Source organism: Patiria miniata, unplaced genomic scaffold (genome assembly GCF_015706575.1).
Source record: "Patiria miniata isolate m_02_andy unplaced genomic scaffold, ASM1570657v1 HiC_scaffold_5, whole genome shotgun sequence".
Taxonomy (NCBI): domain Eukaryota; kingdom Metazoa; phylum Echinodermata; class Asteroidea; order Valvatida; family Asterinidae; genus Patiria; species Patiria miniata.
In genome coordinates, this window is record NW_024037072.1 from 34,388,431 (window position 1) to 34,410,768 (window position 22,338).

Here is a 22,338-nt window from a genome sequence, read left to right on the forward strand (position 1 = left end):
GTGATATGAACTCGGTGGTTTGGTCCCTTGCACTGATCGGCTACAGATTGGGATCCGGCATCGTTAAAGCTACAGCAGAAGACCTATATCTCTGTCAAAAATGACAGACCACATCGGCATTTATGTAGATGACAAGCATGTGGATATTCTCTAGAAGTCCAATCCAAAGCCGGTAAAGAAGCTGCCGAGTTTGATGATCAACTTATTGCTCTGTATACGGGAAAATAGCCCAAGTAAGTCAATCACTTTGCGTAATAACGTGAGCTTCTGACTACAGACATCCTTTTGAACAATGCATTTTCGGAGATTCAATATCTTCTGCACCAATATAGTGTACTTACTGAACCAACAATTTGTCGATGATGGCTGTCAAACTCCGAATTTATACGACAGCTTTTTTTCCAGATAGGTTTCCAATCCGCAATGGGAATGCTTGTGAAGGCTTTTTGTATGTGATGATGCATGGGTATATCAATGGTCCTATCAGTTATTCGATAAGCTAGATCATCCTATCTTTACAATGTGCTGGTCATGTATTTTATGAGCCATGTGAATCCTAAAGAGTCATATGAGCTACTTTTATCTTTCCTGATCAAAGGAAAAGGCAAAAAAGTACGCATTACCGGTTTCATTTTTGCTATTTTGTAATATCATTATGACGTATCATGTATCCTGCATCACATATCGCTATTCGGAAGAGTATTCGAGGGGTGACGAGGGATAATTTAGATGCTGTAGGTGTTGCAGAAGTGCACCGAGCAATGAGGTGATTATTTTGTCATATTCGTCTGTCTGTATCTGCGTCGTGGTCGCTGTCCGCACGGTGACCGTGTGGTGACTGTCGTTTGTCAAAGGTGTGTTTCCCAATTGAAATTGCATTAATTAGGCCGAGTTGTCACTTTCGTAGGCAATGCTGATGCCATCTCTGAGTGGTGTCACAAGTTGTTTTGTCATTCAAATCGTGTCATTAACTTCATGAAACGATTGTGCATGGTGCTTCTATGCAAATGATGATACGATCAGAATGATGTGAAAAACATAATGTATGCAAAATATCTCGTCATCCAAAGTTATATATGAAGCGTGTCCTGGCATTGTCACGCCTTGATTAAGAATTACCATATCGGTTGTGAAATTGGACCAGTTGATTCTCGCTGAAATACTAAGCTCTGACTGATGTTGGATTTTGTTGGAGCCCCTTTTCATTTCTGACGGAGAATCTTGTGGATTTTATAGTGTGGTGTCGCTGCTGTGCATGTCCTAGTGTTGAGTGTTCCAAAACCAGCTGCAACTGCTGAAACAAATAGATCATTTGAAGCGTCATTCGGTTGTGCTATTACATGTATTGCAGTGAGTGTTTGCTTATTCTTTTTTTGTATGCTTCGTTTTTGTTGTTTTGCTGCTGCTGCTGTATTGTCCTCGTTTCATCGTGGAATGTGAGTGCACGGAGTCAATGCCTCTCGGCTTTATACCTGCACAATGCGCACGTGAACTCTTGTCATTAATCTCAAACTGTGACAATACCGCGACTTGCTCAGAGAAAAGACCGGTTCAACGAGTGCCCTGCAAGTGTACTCAGTACAGTGTTATCAGTGACAAACTTTAGAGGCTGGTCAATCCGTCAATTTGCGCCATGTCGTACACACACACTGACTTGTGTTGCGCCGGTTTTAAAAGGCGTAGGCCTATTTCTTTGAGAGGAACACAGACGTGAATTGAATTAAATTCACAACGTGCATGTGGACACTGCAGACTTGTTCAGAGTCTTATCTAATAATTCGTAAAGTCATGACGATTGAGGGCCTCTTTCATACGAAAAAAAAGAGTCCCGATAAGTTATCGAATGTGAACCTTAATTGTTTTTAAAACGAGTGAAACATACCATATCCCGTAAGAGAGGCTCCTGACGTTTGACTCTATAACTTCATTGAACAAATTTCAGAAAATTCATATTTTAGTTCATGTTAATTTATTTTATTTATATGATAATTGTCAGATGTCAGATAATTGTTCTTGTCTTTGTTTCTTGTTTGTCCACTCATGTTTGTAATTTTTTGTGTTTGTTTGTACTGGCATGGCAATATAAGCCTTTGGCTCCTGCGCATGCCACCCTATTGCTGTTTTATTTGTTAATGAGTCGTAGTTTTTGTGGATTATTTACATTATTTGTTGGTTATATAATTTTTTTTGTTCCTTACTCAGTTTCTCATTAATGTTATTTTTAAATAGACTCATTGTGCATTTTGTGTCAGCAATATTCAAATAAATGTTTTGTATGAATGAATGAATGAATGAATGAACTGTAAAAAGTATCAGTTAATGCAGCATCGAACGTAAGGTAAAGCACGCCCCCCGGATTATCATAATGTTTGTGTTGTCTCAGCATCATCGGTAGAAATTTCGCAGTGCATGAAAACATCGGGTAGAAAAACTTTGTCGTTTTACACGCAAACAAAGAATTTGCTCTACATCTACAAACATGTACATAACCATTATAGAAATTCCCCAAGATTACAACTTACTATAATAGCAAGGACAAAAAAGAAAGGGTTGCTCTCTAACCACGGGGAAAAAGGAACAAGAAGGATTTGTTTGGTTTGCTGAATAGGTTTAAGTTGCTGTAAAAACCCTTAGACAAACTTGACAAACAAAGCCCGTAGAGTCGTGCAGTGTGTGGCGAGGACCGTTGACGGTACTCGAAGGAGTGCTTAATCCACGGCCTCCGTTGAGTGAGTTGTATGCTCTCTTGATTTTTGAACCCCGTAATGTGGCTGTATTTGGTTGACAGGGGGAAATTGCTTGCATCTAACAGTACGAAAGTTGTCGCTTTAGAACTAGGACCCTTTGTGGTTTACCAGGCATTTTGAGGATTAACTGCTGAAATGGATTTGTTGGGTTTTTTTCCAAGCAATTTTATTATATGAAGGGCAAAACCTAATTTAATTGTATTATATAGTTTTTGTTACACGCAACAAAAACGGACCAAAATATTTTCAAACATCTTTCTATAACTAAGCATCATTCTCATTCTAGACACTCGAATTTCGATTAAGCTGGCATCTTTGGAGATTCGAGCGAGAATACATTGAAATACATCGAATTAACGGAGAAGACATGTTTGATGAACAAGACTTAAACGAGAATTAACGAGAATGTTGATAATTTAATTATAATAACAGCATTTAGTCGGAATCAACACTACCGTGGCCTCTAGATGCAGAATGCATTAAAAGCACCATTGTGATCAATAATTTTGTAGTCTATGAAAGAGCTTTAGACCAGTACACGAGTCATATGTCATAAATAGGCTACCAACATCTTCAACAATCCCGCGTTTTAAATTTCGTCTGGCTTTTCGTCGCGATTGTGGTTGGGCCATGGCTGTAATGCCGAGTATCTATATGCATAGGTGATATCTGATGAGTGCCTATTTATAATCCTTTGTTTGTAGATGACAAAAATAATCATCATTACACTCATAACCAGACAGATAGATGTTCCCTTTCAAGGACACCGTTAGTGTGCTGGCCTTATTATGATCATAGGAAAAGCATGCATGTAATGGCGAGACCATTGCTAGAAACACCTCAGGCAGTGTTTATGACTGTAAAGGTCTCCCTGGCATGTACGAGCATTAATAACACCATGCGGCACATATTGTTTTGTATCTTTAAGTTAAAACCAACGTTTGGGGGATATTCGAATGATTCAGAACAATAGTGCGGTTGCAGCTAGTGGTAGCGCACGTCTCGTAGCCGTACGCCGTGAGGACGAGGTTAGCCTGCACAAAATGGACGGAGGCTCTGTAAAAAAAAAAGCCCGTGCTTTGCGAACTAATGCAGTGGGAACCAGACCATCCTCCTGTACAATCTTTATGTCGAATCAGGCCATACAGACTGGATTCTTTTTCCAGATTTAGGCCAATATACATCAAAACCTTTGGTACGTAAATACGCTGTAAAAATGGTGCATAGAGTTTAAACACTTTTTGTACCCACTTTCTAACACGTTTAGTCCATAGAGAAAGGACTTCTCTATGTTTAGTCTAAAACATGTTTAGATTTTGCACAGTATATGAAAGCCTGTTCATACTATCCTAAATAATTTATGAAAAAAAGTCAATTTTATATTTTCAAATTCGTTTTTTTTTTTTTGACAGGTGATAAAAGAATATTGATAAAAATGTGTAGTTAGAATGTCATTCGACTAAAACCCGATAAGTCGATTGTATTTACTTTTACAATTGATACTTGATGGTACTAACAGGCTTTCGTTGTGTACCTAAACATGTCACAGACACCCATAAACTTAAACATTTCATAGATTCAAACATGTAAAAACAAGTTGGTACACTGTTTAAACTCAAAACACAGTTTTTACATTGTATTGTGAATCTGTCTACCGAACTAGGTCTCCAGCGAGATTTAACCCCAAAGCTCTTCGGGGTTACAGAAAAGACTCTTGAGATATGTGTCAGGACTCAATAAAAACCGTGTTACAATGTGGTGGTTATGTGTTCTGAAAAAAGAAACACCCAAAGTCTGTGTATCGATAAAGGAATCTGTACGGGCTGTGGACCGTTGTGTGCTGGGGCGTTCCCGGGTCCAGATGTGTCTTGGTTTTCGCTGCTTTGATTCTGTCAACATTAAACTCTTGAAGAACACATGAGGCAGAGAGGATTGAACACAAATGTGCTCAATATACCAGTATTCTTTTGAGTCTATTAATGTCAAAGGAATCGTCAGAAAGGGTTCAATCCATGACCTTTTGTATAGCTCTAAGTTACTGCCTTAGAAAACCGGCATATCATAGAAAATATTTATAAAGTTGAATCCTCACATTGGATTGTGAACACGATTTTGAATTTTCACAATATATACGCCAGTGTGAACAGTCATAAAATACTAGACAAAAAGATATTTCTTAAAATGTGTCGAAACACGACGCTGTTGATAATAGCGAATGGCAGTTAGCACTATTAATTCCATGGCCTACTTCACTACTTCAGTGCAGAGCGCTTTTGGAATACTATTTATCTATATAAGGTGCAATCTATGTGATAAAATGCATCTGCCTTTGTCATTATTTGAGAACTTTATCGGGCCTATCACAAGTGTTGGGTTTATACCAGCCCTAATCTTTCACTAAAACTTTAGTCTCTGCTCTCAAATTCCAAATTAATTCATCTGTGTCTGATAATAATGGTGCCCTAAATTGCCAAAGTACTTCCACCCCTTGGTATCGGGATTTTCTGTTATCTTTCCCCTAAAAACCCTGCACCCAGGGCTAAAAAGGAAAGAGAGAAAGAGGCAAAAAAGACACACACGTACACAAAAAGTTTTGTAAAGAAGTTAATAAATTGCAGCTTTTGACAGGTGAATAAAAGAGCGAGTCGACTTCGCGCCCGCGCCCTTACAGTCGCGGGTTTACTTTGTTCAGTTCCGGACTGCTATATACTCCCTGCAATGTGGGGTCGTAGTCTGCGCATGACGGCTCTGTCGCTCTACAAGGCCTCGGCCTCAGCAAGCTAGCAGCGACCCTCCTTCGACAGGTGCCCGGCCTCTAAGCAAACTCCCGCGCTATTTGTTTCGTTGAGTGACGCCGGCGAGATGTGTACTCAGCAAGATGGATATCTGAGTTTCAACGTTTGTGCGTGGTATTTGTCTGTCTGTACTCCCATGTCCAACAAGGCATAACTCAAACACTGTGTAATTCAGCAGAGTGAAAAGGGGTTCGTTCTGTCGGTTAATGTAATTGAAAGTCTGCGCATGGGTCTTTTATTTCTCCGACAATCAAAAAACATAGTCACATCCCTTGAATGAAAACAAAACTACACACCGCTCTTGAGTTGAGATAAATACGCTATTGCAACTGTTTGGCCATAATTTTCTGTTATCGGCATTGTACTTAGATTCAACTTTGTTATTTGATCCGTGGTTTCGATGGTGTGAGTTTGTTGAGTTTTTTTCTGTTGATTTTGACTTCAAAGCGGGAAAAAGTCCAAGTTGCCAGGCTGGCCTTAGCTTCGGGGCAATATACTCTAGCGGATAACCCAAATGATAGTGCAGAGGAGTTTGTTTTGTGGCAGTGGCACATTGCCCCGAGACTAGGTCTGGCGACAAGAACATAAAAGCCCTTCGACTCGGCCCACCCGATCTTATCGCAAAAAATAATCACCGTTTAGCGATTTATCATGGGTTTGACTGACAGTGCCCGCTTTTTGTCTGTGTCAAGTTCGTAACAAATTAAACCGCTCATTGATACTAAAGAATACTTGAGTTTTGGAGTGACAACCTGGGTGGAAAATTGTGGTGGAAGTAATTACCCCAAGTTTGAAAGAAAAACCTTGAAACTGAGTGTGATATATGTGGGGGTTAACGCGTCCATGCATAATACCCGATGCAAAGTTAGTGTTGACGCAAACTAGTTTCCTCTGAATTCCATGTTTGGCTTTTGCCATTCACACACAACTCCTGCTTTTAGAGACTTTGTGATTGGATGATTCAAATTACAAAGTCAATTTTAAAAGTCCCCATAAAGCACGAATACTAAAAGAAAAGCGCAGTGGATTACCATTACTCTCATTTCATGCATGATTTTGCACAGTAGTCAGGTGCAGCGTGTAGTCCCCTGAAGTGTGACAACTTGTCGGGACTCAGACTGAAGAGTCCCGTCCACTTCATCCCTGTTTAGATATCGTTCAGGCCCATACACCATCACCCTGGACCGTATATAGGGTGAGGTTAGTAGTACATAATACAGTCAAGCCCGAGATCTAAGTCCGGAACCAACCGGGCCAGGCCAGGTCGGCCACTCGTCCGTGCTGAGCCTGGGCAACTCCTCTCTTATAAGCGTTTGACATTTAGGTCCTGAATCCTTATACGAATTCTTCAAAATTTATAGAGCTTTGATTTCTTCTGCTCTCCCGAGAGACATTTTATTTAGGCTCTTGCTAGTTCGGAGCGGTTTAGCTTCACATTTTCCGTGAGGTAAATAAACCTTTTGGGGGTTAATTTACTTCCACTTCCAGTCTACTGCAATTTTCAACCACGCCAAGGGAAAAGTTAATTCATTTGAGGAAAAGCTGTGCATGTGTGATACAAACCTTGAAATGTCAATGATCAAATCCATGAATGCAGCTTAGGAATAGCGCCAGCACCGTCCCCTTCCCATGGCAGACCCAATAGATAATTATGTTTTATTAGTTATTTGCAAGCTACTCAGCACATCAAATACTAAGAAGGATAAAACACCAACGATTCGAGCATCACCAAATTAAACCCATGTTAAAGGTGTGTATTAATAAGTTCGTGACAGATTCACACCCTTACAGTGCCTCTTTATTCATCGAGTAAGTTTTCATGTCAAATTTACTTTTCGATAACGGTCATCAGTTCGTTTTCCCGGCATATCTGGATGATATTACTGCCCTGACTTTGAGCAAATAAAGATCTTAATATGGTGATTTTCAGGTCGTGTTCTGTCACCCAATAACAACACTTCGCTACAATACCAAATCAAAAAGGATCGTTCACTTTACATTTCTGTTTAAGAAGTTAAGGTTGACAACTTTCGTAGTGGATTTTTACTCCAAGAAGTTTTGCTTTGACAGCTGTAGTTTTGGATTCATTGAAGCAATTTCATTTGAAAGATGATTGCATGGTTTCACTGTTCAATATTCATTGATCATTTGAAGAAAAACAAATTGTATTAATTATTTACCTTTTTTAGAAATGATTTTCAATCGCTTGCTCAACAACACGTACACCCATCTGGCTTTCACAGTTACTAGTAATCCTCCTCCATCTATGAGTGTTTCCTGGCTGGTTTGTATCCAGTAATGGGTCATAAAAATACACTCAAAACCTTAAAAGCATTGTGATAGACCGCACTTCTTGTAAAGCCACATGAACATAAGGCAAGGGCAGGCTGTCTGCAACGTTAAATACCTGCATTAAAAAGCCAGAAGCATTTATAAATTATCCAATCTAAATGTTGCTTCAAAAAGCGAGATGTTGGCACAGAGGATGTTCCGTTTAACTCAGTTGTTGTTGTCGTCCTTTTATACGTATAGCCCTGTACGTGTTATCGCGCGAGAGAAAACAATCCCCAATCATGCATCTTCCGTGCTTTTAAAGCTACATTTCTGGGAACCGAAATGAAAGTCACGGTGGTATCCAGCATTCGAAAACTTTAGAAGTCCTGTTATTTTTAAGGTGAGAAGTAACAAATGTTGCTCAGCATACAACTGTTGTAGAGCCGTTCAAGTAACTCATCGGTTATAAGTAATCCACGATCCATAGTTATCGAAAACGTCATCGATACATATTTTTGTCATATATATTCTTTCATGTAACCTCATGGTCTTCATCAAATATTCAATTTGCCGTATTTTTTTATGGCCAAACGTTTATGAAATTTAACCTACAGGTTTCTGATTATAATTGGTCCTAGAATGAAGCATATTGAAAGCGGTGTGTTGTAATCAATCTTCAATGAAGCACAAAGATAGGGAAGGCACTTTACCTTTTTAAGTGTATAGTGCCATTTTATGAGTCGCATCAGAGTGCTTTCAAAATTGCCATAGAATGGTTTGTATCCCCAAAAACAGATGTTTTGAGTGTAAACATGCACTGCATTTGCTGTTAGTTTGTGCACATGCAATGCAGTCCGCAAGTTCGAGAATTGTCAATATTCATTTCTGGACATTACAACTACAACACAAATAGCGAACGAACTGACTTTTGTCATCAATACAATTGTGAAAATAGACGTATATTGAGGTCCACTGTATTCCAGAATCATTTTGACAAAGACTGAATTACATTAGCCAGATTTGTCAATTGTTGTCCATGATCTCGGCAAGTTATACACTAACCCCCCCCCCCCCCCGTCCTACCACAATTTATTTTATATGCAGCCCAGACATTCTGAATAATCACTTTCTAAACCACTTGTTTAATAGAATTAACTATTTCATAAAGCACACGAATTTGCTGAACAGGTAAAAATGCGCAGATTGTACAAACACGTTTCCGACCAAATGTTCCTGCTGGGACAATACATTTTCTAAGCAGTGTATTATGCTTTAGTTTTCTAAGAATTCGGGCCCATGTCCGTTGCTCTATACGCAAGCTTTAATGTTAGAAGTCTGGACAAATAAATTCGGTTTGTCTCGCACTTATTTCTGCGGGTTTGTTTTCTAATTGGATGCTAGCGGTCTCTTCGTGCACTCGTCAAAGTGAACTAGGAAATTCAGTCCGGTATAATGCTCGTCAAAGGTAATCCCACACTGAACTCGAACGGAGAGCGCGTTGAGATGGAGAGGCTTAGCGCAGGTATTAACACACTTTTCATTAAAGGTTTTTTTTAGAAGGGGGGGGGGGTAAAAACTCGTCAGGTGTTTTGCTGGATGAGAACAGAGCGGCTATCATCCCACACGGGACAAAAGACTTAGAGCAGCTCAGTACCCTCGGGTGGTGTAATGAAGCCGGCCTGACACCCGTGTCAACGGCAGTACTTGAGCACCAATCAAATTATCCACAGAGTTGGGTGACAAATTGATTTTATGCTAACACCTTGTTTGGGCAATTGACTCTAAGCGCCGCCCACTGCGGGCCCGTGGCCACTGGTCGTCGAGTCGTGCGCACACACCGTGTCCACGCACACACTCACAGCCGGAGCTTTCGGCTACTGCATCACCACTACTGCCCGTCGCGTCCGTTCGTACGTCTATCGCGCACGTTGTGTATATACACGGTGCAGACCGCAAGGGGGGAAAAGGGACTACATGGTGGTGTCCTTTTTAAACTACGCTCCTCGCATGTCGGCCGGTCAGTGTTGTGCCTCTCAGCGCCAGAACAAGTCCTCATCTTCCACGTGCTTGCTGATCAGTGCTCCATCAAGTTTTCTCTATAGAGGACCTTAGTCTGTTGCCACCGTCAAATTACATTAATGCCGTTTATGTTTTATTTCTCCTCTCTTTTGTATTATCACGTGTGCGACTCAGACGCTGTGCAGTGCATCTCAGTGAAGTTCTTCGCCTTGTTGTGAATTGGACTTGATCGCTACCCCTCAGTGTGCCCCCATGTGGACATCTCCTGCCCCCATGGATGAGACAGAAATCGCAATGAATGTCAAGACCAGCTTCTCGGTGAAGGACATATTAGACATGCCGCAAGCCGCGGCCGTAGTGGCTGCGGCTGCGGCCGGTGAGACTGCCAAGGCCCGGTCCTGCCGTGTGGGCAACGGCGGTTCTCCGACGGTAGCCCTACAGGACGGAACTACCACTATCAGCTCCCACGAGTCGGCCAATTTGAACTCATTCTATGACGCCAGCGACAATCCCTACACGCGGTGGTTGCAGACTCAAGGCTCGGACCTAATGCCTTATTCCTGTGAGTATTCTGTTTCTATTCAATATGCAGACATATCACGCAAGAGTAACAACATAACATGCAATGTCGATCTGCCCTAAAAGCTTCATCTCTTTGCTTCTATGATCGAAGGTCGATGCACACCACCTTTCAAAGTAGCAATATTGAACTTTGATAATTCCTAAAAATCGTATTTATATGAAAACAATATCTACGTTTTTCTACTTCCAAGCATTAGGGCCTAACGTTTTGGAGTCAATGCAAAAATAATACCCTTTGTCGCTTTGTTGCTTTTGCTTAATAAAATAAAATAGTTATGGCGGTGCAAGATCAAAGTTGTCGAGGTCCGCACTACTCACATCAATTTATATGCAGTCTTATGATAGATATTTAGTATTCAAAGTGTCATGTTACTCGTAAATTTATATCTCTCAATGTGAAAATCATGGAAGCAGTGTTGGTACTCACCTTTTTTCGTCGCATTTAATTGCAATTTGGTACATTCTTTTCTAGCTACGATCAAAGCAAAAAAGTTGCCGATGATGCACCAAATAATTGAATCCTAGAATCCACTAACTATGAACATTTAGTAAAGTAGAAAAATTCAAACAAGAACACCTCAGCAAATAGACAAACAACACTGAGTAGCTGAATGCCGAGCAAGTCACTATCATAGTTGTGAGCAGCAAGGAATGACTGTTGATGTCTTGAAAAAAATCATGCCCATCATCCTTGCAAACTCTTGAAACAAAACCACGCGCCGTCAACATGAATAAAGCACACTGCGGCTGGCAGCTATCTCCAGTCGGTTTGAAATGTGTTTTCGTTATCATCAAAGTACATTTTGAATGGATTTTGCTTTTGACAATGTGAATCAAAATTTATCCCTTGCAATGGCTGCGTGGTTGCACCACTAATTTGTGAAACATTACCTGTTGATTAAACTTGACAAGTCCCCCTTCTGTCTAATTTTGACATTATTATTGAGCTATTGACCAGACTTAATCATTAGCTTTGTCAGAGAAACTTATTCACCTAGTACTGTAAGTTTGGGGACAATTTGGAGACCTTTTCGTTCCCAAGCCTGTAGATGGCAACCTAGTAATTTGTAACAAAATGATTGGAAGATAATTTACTGTGTACACCCTATTTCTATTCGGTCATTTATAGGCGTATAACGTGGTCATCAAGTTGTCTACGTGGTTTTGTCAATCAATATAAATTAGATTTGTGCACATTGCATCCCCATTGAACCGACATGTGCTCTTTGCGACCGTATCGACTACAATTCCCGTCCACCGCGAACGTCACTGCGCGGAAGGGCAATTTACAACTGTGATGTCCGGTCTCGGTTTACCAAGCGCGTCACCCGACACTATACACGGTTCGGACGAGCCGGGAAAAGGTACAGCAGGCCTGCCGGTTCCGTGCGCTGTGTAGCTTGCATTTAACTTCGCAATCACACGAAAGAAATGAAAAGTGATCCGTTAGAATATAACTACATGTAATCAGTAGAAATGTCCTGTATCAGTTGCTGGTTTGGTTAGCCTGATCAGTTTAAGTAAAGCAACGTTCTACACGAAAAAGGGAACTAGATCCTTGGTTTGAGGGTTGTCCTTTTGTGACGCGAGTGATGTAATAAGGGAACAACGAAGCATGGTCTGCTGCTTTTGCCCCTTGTTCCCCACTCAGAATTTCGAGAGGATAAGAGGACATAAAATACCCTCTTGTTGTTCAAAACCCATAAGTGTCCCCTCTAGAAAGTTAGTCCAATTCCCCCTGAAAATTTGGGCCAAGTCACGCCACTTTTTTGACAGACATGAAATTTTTCGTTATGTCCAACTTGGACGGCTGATAGTATTGATTTGTGTTCTCTCATCACATATTTTGTCAGCCAAGCTGGGTTAAATTGGGTCATTGCCAACCGGGGTTATCATGGATCGACCTGTCAATCAACTGTAACGAAGTTCGTGAAATGGCGCACAGCTGCTCATTGTCTGACTCCAACGAATCCATTTCTATAGGGTAAAACAGTTACACCACACCACCTTTTGTTTCACTGCATCATTGAGTCTGAAAGCGTCCTTACTGCGCCACAAAAATATCTGAGTGATTTTTGTATAGGGACTGAACAGTCATTTTCTTTCGACAAGAGGTTTTAACACCCCGTGCGCATTATTTGCCCGGCTCTTTAAAAGAAATCGTGTTGTTAAGAACCCCCTTTACAACTCTGCAACCAGCTGTAACATCTTTCAAAGTATCTTATCAAATTAGGTGATTGCGCTGTCCGAAATGTTGACGTCTTGTGTCCCCCAGCGCATGAAGTCGCTGTTGTATTATATTCGCTAGGACTTTTTCCCCTTTTCAAAAAGAAAAACAACATAATTGCACTCAACTAAGTGAATTCATCTGATTTTAAAAAAGGAAAATGTTTATTCGATAACTACGTTTTGTTTTGTGAGGTATGTGAAAGAAAATAAAGCAGACATATGGTCAAACCGGAAATAGATACTGAACAATCATGACAACGTTTTCAATAATATACAACATTGTGTAACACTGGAACATGAAAAAGGTTGCTCAGTTCAATGTTTCGTCATTAAAAGAACATCAGACTCATCCATGACACCGTTTGTTTTTACCCTCCCCATTTTCTTAAGAAAATGTCACACTCTCCAGATGTCTCCGACGACATTGTTTCTCCACGGACATCCCCTAATTTCATTTTGAATTTCCCACGAATTTCTGCCGGTAAATGATCGCTTTTGTGCTCGTTTTCTAATTAATTGTATTTGCCCGTGGTGAGCAAACACGGCATGGCCTGGACTCGGCTCGCCCCGCGGAGTGCCCCCACGCGCGATGACACCGAGTGTGTACACGGACATGAGGGGAAAATAAGTCCCTTGCTTGGTTATAAGATTGCGGGTGATCCATCACACACAACACGGTAAGAGCGGGTCTCTACGACCCAGGATAGGCGACGGTAATGTGTTGTGGATTGAATTCTGCGCGCCTTTGCTGCATTATGCCGTTCACGTTCGGTAAACGCCAGGTTCCCCTTGACGGATTGAGCCGCGTCTCTGTTTAAGCAACTTGACTCGTATATTGATGTCTTCTGTCTATTTGCTTAGTCAAGAAAACGGGTATACCTGTGACGTTGCCTTTTGTACTTGGATGTAGATCGCGGCGCGATGCGACCGGAGTCGTTTGGTTAAAACGAAAGAAAGGGTTGGTCATGTGTAAACAACGAAGTTAACAACAGATGGATGTTATTTAAGGGTTTTCCGCATACTCATTATGTGTGTTTCTATTTCATTCCGTTTTCTTCTAAAGCTCTCGGTCAGACGGCAAACTCAGCAAATTCTACTTCGGCTAAAACCACTTCCAGCAATGTGAACACAACCCCAACTTCCAATAAGACTTCCCCGCCAGTCACCACCGACATCAGCAATGGCAACCTGAGTGGCAGCGGTAGCGACGATGAAGAGTCAGCCAACCAGGACTCCTCCTCCTCAGACCCTCCTAAGAAGAGGAAAAGACGAGTCCTCTTCTCCAAGGCCCAGACTTACGAACTGGAGAGGCGGTTCCGCCAGCAGAGGTACCTCTCGGCTCCAGAGAGGGAGCATCTGGCGAGTATTATCCGCCTGACCCCGACGCAGGTTAAGATCTGGTTCCAGAACCACCGCTACAAGCTGAAGCGTTCCCGCCAGGAGAAAGGTCTGGACATGAACCCGTTACCGTCCCCTCGGCGGGTCGCCGTACCGGTCTTGGTACGGGACGGCAAGCCTTGTGGTGCTGGTATGAACGGTGCAGCCAGCGCCGCCATGGCCGCGGCGGCGCCGTGCATGGGACCCAAGTCACACCACGAGATGATTGCGACCACTGCAGCCACAGCCCCGCCACCGCTGCAACACATGCAGGCCTACCCCTCACAATGCAGCTACGCTGCCGCCCCCTACAGCAGTTACAGCACCTTCTCAGGCATGTCGAACAATATGCAATACTCGGGCTCCATGGCCCAGCCTTGGACATGGTGAATGCCTGCCGTCAGACTCGACGAGAAAGCATTGGATCCATTGAGACTCAGTGTCTGTTAAAACGGACACGCATGGGGTATTGCAAATCATAACTGATAAAATATCTTCCATCGGTTGAACGATGACATCAAGCTGCTTTATATTTTGAAGATTATTCGCCCAAGTGATGTTTCGAGAAAGTGTGGATACACCCATCCACAACCAGATAATCAAGGATGTTCACTTCGTCATTATTTTACGCTTCCTGGACGCCCCTTTCACCGGCTGACTGGACACGATTTTTGGACCATCGTCCACCTAAACAAATGTTGGTTTGGCCTTCAGTGTACCCCAGCTGCGAGGGACAGTTTCTGACTCCCGTGCCGCTGTCCGTGCTTGATGGACCGGAAAATCGCCTCGCCACATGTGCTTCCGGTATTTAATGTCCGAAACTTTTGTCTTTTACTACTTTCGCAAATGGTTGCGTTGAAGAACTTATGCAGTCATCAGAATTTGATAGGAAAGCAACCTCTTTAGGTTTTCAATCGAATACCACTATTAATTTTGTAATAAATAACGTTTGTAAATTATTAGTCAAAGACTTTCGAAAAGTTCAGTTATTAATACCAAACCCCTTTCCAGCACAAGTCCCTTCTATTAGTGTACCTTTGTAGCATATTAAATAATGTAATGTTCCGGTGCATCTGAGGGAATAAGAGAGAGTAAAATTATAAACATGGCTTGTAGTCGTATACTCGGACAAAAAGGTAACCAATCTAGTTCTACCAAGGAATCAAAACTGCACCCGGGCCACTGTCAGTGAGGGCTACTCCGGCACAGTCGTTTCGAAAGTAATCATGAATCTGACAAAGGCGCGGTATCTTTCTGGTAACTAGCAAACCGTCCCTATTTGGCAAATATAACAGCTTCAATAAGTTTTGCAGTATTCCATTACGCGGTGGATTTCTCCGTCAAAAGGCGGTATTGGTTAAAGCTCGCGATGTGCTTTTTTTACGAGCGTATCCCCACCGTCATGTAAAATTCATTTTGTGTTTAGGATTAAAGGATGTGACGACTTGCTAAAAGAAGGGTGTGTTCTGGGGCAAAAAGATTGGGAAAACTCCTCACTTAACTTGATCCCTCAAAGATAGCGGCCGAATTAATGGTATTACATTTTGAAATTAACATCTACTTTAAGTTCCGCTTGCAACCATTGGCTCTTTTCTATTCCCCCTCGCACAATACGGGACAGGTGTGAGTTGTGAATAGGTGCAAAATGCGATTTTGGCAAAGGATGACATTCAGAGACAGCCGATTGGTGGTCGTTTTATTCACCTCCTTCACAAAGGCCAGAGGTGAGATGGGCCAAAGATACCCCAAGAGGACATAACCAATTCACACCCTCATTCTTCTTGTTTTGATGAGTCCTCTTCTGCCTTCAAAAGACCCGGCAAATAACCCGGTCCCACCGAGAAAAAAAGCACTATTGTGTGGTAACACCCTGTCCGGATCTTTTTCTTTTTTATATTCCCACCGGTTGTAAGCCCTGTGAATACAAGGAGACTGACTTACGGTCTTTGCAATCAATCGACCGTGCGGACAATGCGGGTGTATTTGCCGAGCTTCCTGTGCACAATGCCCCGTCCAAACAGACCCCCTCGGCCCGCTCACCACCAAGTACTCGGTAAAGAAAAATATTTGTCGTCAACCTCTCTCTCCGTTCTTTTTGCCCCTTCCCACTTTGGCTGTGTGATCGTGTTTGTCAATCCAAGGCTCCCCTTCTATCCTCTTGACTTAAATTGGTAAACACATACTCTAAAAATAATGCTGAGCTGTTTGTATTGACAACACGGTGAAACATTTCATGGCAGAGCTTTAACAAAACCGTACAATTATTTAGTTGACAGTAATCTTGTATGTTTGTTTGGTTTTTCGATGTTGGAAAGATCAAAGTAAGCTTGGTAAAGGGTAGACCCTTTCAGGAATCACAAAATCCGAATGATTTTAAAAAATTTGAAGTACGGTCGTCTGTGTAATAGCTTATGAAATTGCATTAGTATCATGTTATGGATTATCCAGTCCATATAGCTGTATAACAGACGTGATGATTATGTACATGTACGTAGCTTGTTATTTGCAACTAAAACCCGGAGGCACTTAAGTCATGATGTGCTTGATGTTTCATTAATGTCGGCCAAGTCAGACCGAAATGCCTAAACCGTCACTGCGTTGGCGGAAAGTATCGCGTGTAAAGCACATCATAATTAAGTCTGGAAAGTGTACGTTGTCCATGATTCAGAGAATGTATCTGACGAGGGTTGATTATGATACCCTTTTGTATAAGAGATCGGTTTTCCCATTATCTATACCAAGGACAAACAATAGGTTATTTTTTTAGAAAGACTCTGTATTGTAGCAACATAAAACGGCAGTAATCTCATTACTATACTTTGTATCACACTTTGTATTTATTACTTCATTCATGCTCGCTTTAGTTTTGTCATGCAGAAACAAAATAGAATGGAAAAACTTCAACGGCAAGAGCGTATATGAAAATAATACAACCCAATATAGGTGGATAAAAATCGGAGATTTGGTCTCTTTCACTTTTGACGCTTTCACCTGTCAAATGTGATGGTTTGTGATTATTTTTTTTTGTAAATAATAATGCTCGTGTTTTATATATGAGAATCTGGCGATGTTTATCGTGTGTAAGATAAATTAAGTGGAATGTAAATTGACTACTTCTGTTCAAAATGAAGCATAGTTCTGAGTTCATTGGTAAAACGTGTGTTAGAGCTGTCACACAACCGTAGCCTTCTGTTGTCCAGATACGACCGTGGCTAGATGTATTCACGTACATACTGCGCCAGTCCAAGAACGGTTTGTGCCGTTTTGCTGGAGGCGGTTCAAGTTAATTGCCCCATAATAAAAGAAGACAAATCCCCTACTTACATTTATCGAAATAATCCGAACAAAATAATTTCTCAATCTAGGCCTTATTGTCTGTCATTGCTGCATTTCGTTGCCTGCGAATCTGATGATAGCTTATCTCCATTTTCACTTCTGATGTAAAATGGAAAGACATAATAATGAATTACACACACGTACGGAATCACCCATTTTAGTAACTCTCATATGACTGCATTTGCTTCAAATTGTATGCTTTGTATCGTTCCTGTAGAACCTCTTAAGAACATAATTTAAAAGATGAGAAAAGTCGCAAAATTACACGAGATATAGGCCCCTAACATAACACGATGTTCTTATTTAAGGATTTTATTAAGTGCCCGAAAATTATAATCCGATTTGGTGAATTAATCCTAGTTTTATAATTGCCAAAGACTTGGGAAAAAACAGAAATGGTCCATGTTATTTTCTCATAACAATGTACCCAGAAAAGAGTATGTAACATTCCTTTGCCTTCTCATTTGTTTTAGTTTCACATGTGCAGTTGAACCTTTCGCGTCGTTATGAGTGTACATACCCCATGCATCACTGGCACTTTGGATGGGCAGGACAGTACAATTGATTTTTGTATTATCTGTAGGATATAATTTATTATATTACTTATGCGGAATTTGATTGTTAACATAATATGCAACCACCTCATTATACATAGTGTAGCTGTACTCACGTTCAACTATCGCCAGAAGAGAATAAAGATTAATCGAAACGGTTCTGAAATAGTAATATTGACATCCAAAAAAAAAAACCTTCTCGAGATTGTGTTTATTTTCCCCCTGAGTGTATGTCAGTCGTTCCAAGCAATTAGTTAAGATTTACCGCGAGGCCCGAGGATCGTCTTCGCATCCGACCGTCTCATCTTGTCTGAACAATATGACTCATGAAAAAAACACCCCAACTCGAAAAAGATTATCGACATAATGTTAACGCAGCTCTTTGACTTTGAGCTAGAGCTCGCCCGCGGTGATTTCTTGTTTTAGGGACTTTTACAAAAAAAAACACCGCTGGCTGCGTACACGGTGTCGAGACTGGGGGAAGGAAGTGGTCCTAAACGGCAAATTACTCATTAGAAAGCCCAAACCCTACTCTCCCTCCGGCCGTTCTTTTTGCTAGCATCCTGTGCATAAACCCGGGATCATGGGACTCTATTATATCTAAAGCCCAAAAATGCGACGCTGACGGGGGGGGGGGGGATTCAGAGACGTCACTGGATGATAACCCTGGAGCTTAAGGCTAATACTTCACCACTTAAAACAGCTCAGAGTAATATCTTCCTTGACGCTCAAGATGTAAAAATTATTATCCTTGTCAAAAAAACATAAGTCCGTCTGAGCTCACGTTAAGCAAGCTAAGCATCAACAACACGCAGATTATAACCTGATCATGCCCAAACAGTCGGCAGCGTTCTCGGCTCAAATATTCGATTTTTTTAACCAGAGAGGATTCCGCTTGAGACTAAGTTTTCCCCTGGGCGCTTTCCACAGCTTCCTCCCGATCTTATACCGGGTCTTATCAGTCCGGGCAAGGGGGCGGCAGCGAGGGGGAGCTACCCAGCGTCTCCTTCTTCGTTTCACACGTTCATCAAAATTCGGTCTCGATCTTTTTTTCTGTATTTTAATGTCTTCTTCTTCTCTTGATCCGGAGTTTATCTCCGAAGGCAAAATGGTGCTTAGGCCGCGGGAGCGCACGAAGGAGGAAAATCGAAGAGGGTAATTGATCTAGAATCTCGGCGGGCCAGGGATCTGTGTCCCTGCATGCCGAGGACCTTGGCGAAACATGACAGGAATCCGATTGTCTTGAAGATGCATCAAAAGACGCCTCGAGCACATCTCCACTCCCCTGCCGACTAACCTCCTCTGATTTTTCACCGTGACACCGAAAGGTCCCAAAGTAGGTGTCTTCTGATTGTGGTTTTGCCCTTAAAAGGGTGAATTGGCAGATGATTTCAGCAGCATTTCGCTTATTGAATGACCGTATAAGACATTAAATAACTATGTCCTTAGACAACGAATAACACAAAACAAAACACAAACGTGAAAAAAAAACCTCTTAACTTTGAATGACATGGGGGAAAAGTGTCCACGAAACGATATTTTCGCTAATTTTGTCATGATTTTCTGCCATCGGAAAAATGTTCACCATTAATTGAGCAATTTTATTTAACACTCCGCTTTAATACTTCGCTTTACCATTTTAGCCTCAGATATGTTATTACCAATAAATCGTACTGGAAGTTGTTTAATCTTTTAAACAAAATCTGTAATTTGTTTTTGACCTATAGTGTTGAATTCACAAACGTTCAAGTTATGTACCGAAAACTACATTTTTTTTCTGGCTATGGATAAGTTTTTCGTGTTGGAAATCTAATATATTGCATCGTTTAGGAGTAAATTTCAAATGTTACATTTTATCAGGTTAACGTCAAAACACTGCTCACTAACTACTTAAAGGAGAAGTCCGAAAGAAAGTGCCCTTTTTTGCTCGAAAACGCGTTTCTCAGAAAGTGTTAATAGTTGGGGAAAAATCGTACAAAAGAAGAATATAAACGTTTACCCAACTATACCTTTGAAATTTGCTAGGTTTTTGTTTGCAATGACAGCGTGAAGGCATTTCGAGGTATGCCACCCTTAACATTCAGTAGATTGGGCTCCATTGGACGTAATATCCATATTGTAATCTGTACTTAACTGACATCTCAATGTTCATGCACCTCAATTCATTTCACTTCTCTTTAATCCGTATGTGTGTTTCCATCTCGGTCATTGCATGCAATAAATTTATACAAATGCATGGCATATAATGAACAATTCCACACATAAAAAACGACATAAAATAATAGGCCATGTATTTAGACTCCAGACATTACAGCTGTTTCTCTACATCTCAAATCTAGATCTCGTATGCGAGTCAAGGCCATAATTACAGCCAGTTATGTCAATCACATGATTGCAACTTACCAATATTACTTATTAGCAAAATGATGCTTTAGAATAAAAACAACATTATCCGTCAGGGATATAGGTCTAGATTTTGAGACGCATATCATATTCTATCAAGTAGAAAACAATTCTATGAAGTTTGTAAGATACAATACCCAAACAGTGCCTTATTTTTGTCCGTTAAAATATGTTTACAATACATAGCCCGGTTATTCAAATCGTATATATGCACACTGTACCTTGTACATGTACATGTGTTTAAATGTCATTATCGTTATGTCTAGGTTGTAGGTTTCTCCTTGGTTATTGCTACGTGCGCCATCCAAAGCTCAAGTGCGGGGAAATCTTTTAACACTTGTCACTCCGTGCGTTCACTCGCACCAAATCACGAACATCAAATATATTAAAACACACATTGTGTTTTTTTGTCTTCAGACACATAGCAACCGTCGAACTGTTTGTAGTCAGCGGCAGAACTGGAATGTTTATCTGTTCCTTTTCAAAAACAAAACGAGAAAGAAAATACACAGTTTTTTCTGGGCCCTTTCTGATTATATAGAAGTCCTGGTTTCGTGAAAAAAAGGAGATAATGCGACCTCAATGCGACGTGAAGTTATTAGACTGAGTCGACTGACGTCAAGTATTTGAGCTGACTGATATATTGCGGTGGCCCGGTTTGATGTCTCCATTGTTCTTCTGTATTTGAAGTCATGGGTGGTATTTTCAGCCAGTTTTACGGTGTGATTGACGGGAACATGGCTCGCCATTGTAAATTGAATGTTATTGTGTTGTGTTTGCAAAGGATCTGCCAATTTACTCGAATTGTAACAGGACCCCTTGGATTTCATATTTAACCACCCCACGATTGCCAGGTTTTTTCATTGTTCAATAGATTATCTCTATTTCGTTCATGAGAAAATTTTCAAATATAAATATTCAAATATTCATAAATGTGGTGATTTAGTTCTTTTTTTTCCCTCCAATCTGTGCCTTTTAAACTCATGTCCCAGAAGCCATCAGTAATTCCCAAAATATCCTCCTCCCGTGCAATTTTATTCTAAAACAAAAACACAACTCTTGTATTTTTGGCACATCACATCGCAATTTACCAAGGAACGTCTTCTTTTTCTTTTCTTTTCTTTTCTTTTTTAAATATGACTCTGTTTTGAATGCAAAATCAAGTACTTGGGCAGTCGTGTGATCAAGTTTATTGTCACACCGATGAGAACGCATTGACTCGTTAAGAATTTTTAAAAAAATCAATCATTTACGAAAGAGCACCATAAATTTGTATTGTCGTCACCAGGCATGGAACGTCTTTATCATATCAAACGGGTCGCTTGGATGTTCTTTACGATGCAGGGGTAAAGATCACACTGTATACGAGGCCCCTACTTAACACCGGGGTTGAACTCAACATACAGGTGACATTCTTGAGATGATTTCCCTCGTCGCACGAGGGAGATGCGTTACTACCTGTCCCCTAAGGAGCAGTCCTAGCGTTATTGAGTCCTCAGCACTAGAGAGGGTAAGAGAGTCCCGAGTCTTCAAGTTTAATTGAACCACTCGTGCCTGGGACAGGGGAAAGAGAGGGAGAAAATAGGAAGCGGGAGAAGGCCTGAGTCGCCCCACCGTGTGATCCGAAGAGATGGAAGGAATCGCTGCCGATTAAAAGAGAGCTATTTGAGCGATCTGACAAGCTCTCCAACTCGAGTTCTGACAAGCGGTGCATGCGGCATGGACGCTCGCCCGCAGGGGTCTTGCTGGCTAAGGCCTCGGCGATCCCGTGCACGCGCGGCGCGGGGACCCGTGCAAGTACGCTCGGTTTGGGTTTATCTTACGGCAATCGATCGAACAAGCGTAGCATTGACAGGAAGCCGGCTAATTGCACCATTTCTGAACCGTCTGTCTTGGCTTTGACTTGTCGTGTTCTTGGAGGGGTAGTGATGGTGGGGGGGGGGGGGGTCTTCAATCTGAGGACGGCCAACTCTGAAGTCTCCAGTATCTACAATTGGCATGTGCGGGTGTCAGCTATTATAG

At 41.4% G+C, this 22,338-nt stretch overlaps 1 protein-coding gene across 1 annotated transcript; it reads left to right on the forward strand.

Moving 5' to 3' along the window:
* The first annotated feature begins 691 nt into the window (after positions 1 to 691).
* Positions 692 to 18,107, forward strand: LOC119741170 (homeobox protein Nkx-2.2a-like). The gene is made up of 3 exons (XM_038216877.1): positions 692 to 766; positions 10,010 to 10,397; positions 13,710 to 18,107. Exons 2-3 carry the CDS (start codon positions 10,088 to 10,090, stop codon positions 14,411 to 14,413), a joined length of 1,014 nt encoding a protein of 337 aa, XP_038072805.1. The 5' UTR covers positions 692 to 766; positions 10,010 to 10,087; the 3' UTR covers positions 14,414 to 18,107.
* Positions 18,108 to 22,338: the final 4,231 nt, after the last annotated feature.

Excerpts from the sequence above, each read along its gene's own strand:
- LOC119741170 (XM_038216877.1), top strand. The coding sequence starts at position 10,088 with ATGTGGACATCTCCTGCCCCCATGGATGAGACAGAAATCGCAATGAAT. Across the intron at positions 10,398-13,709 it reads GGACCTAATGCCTTATTCCT|CTCTCGGTCAGACGGCAAAC; the intron begins GTGAGTATTCTG and ends TTTCTTCTAAAG.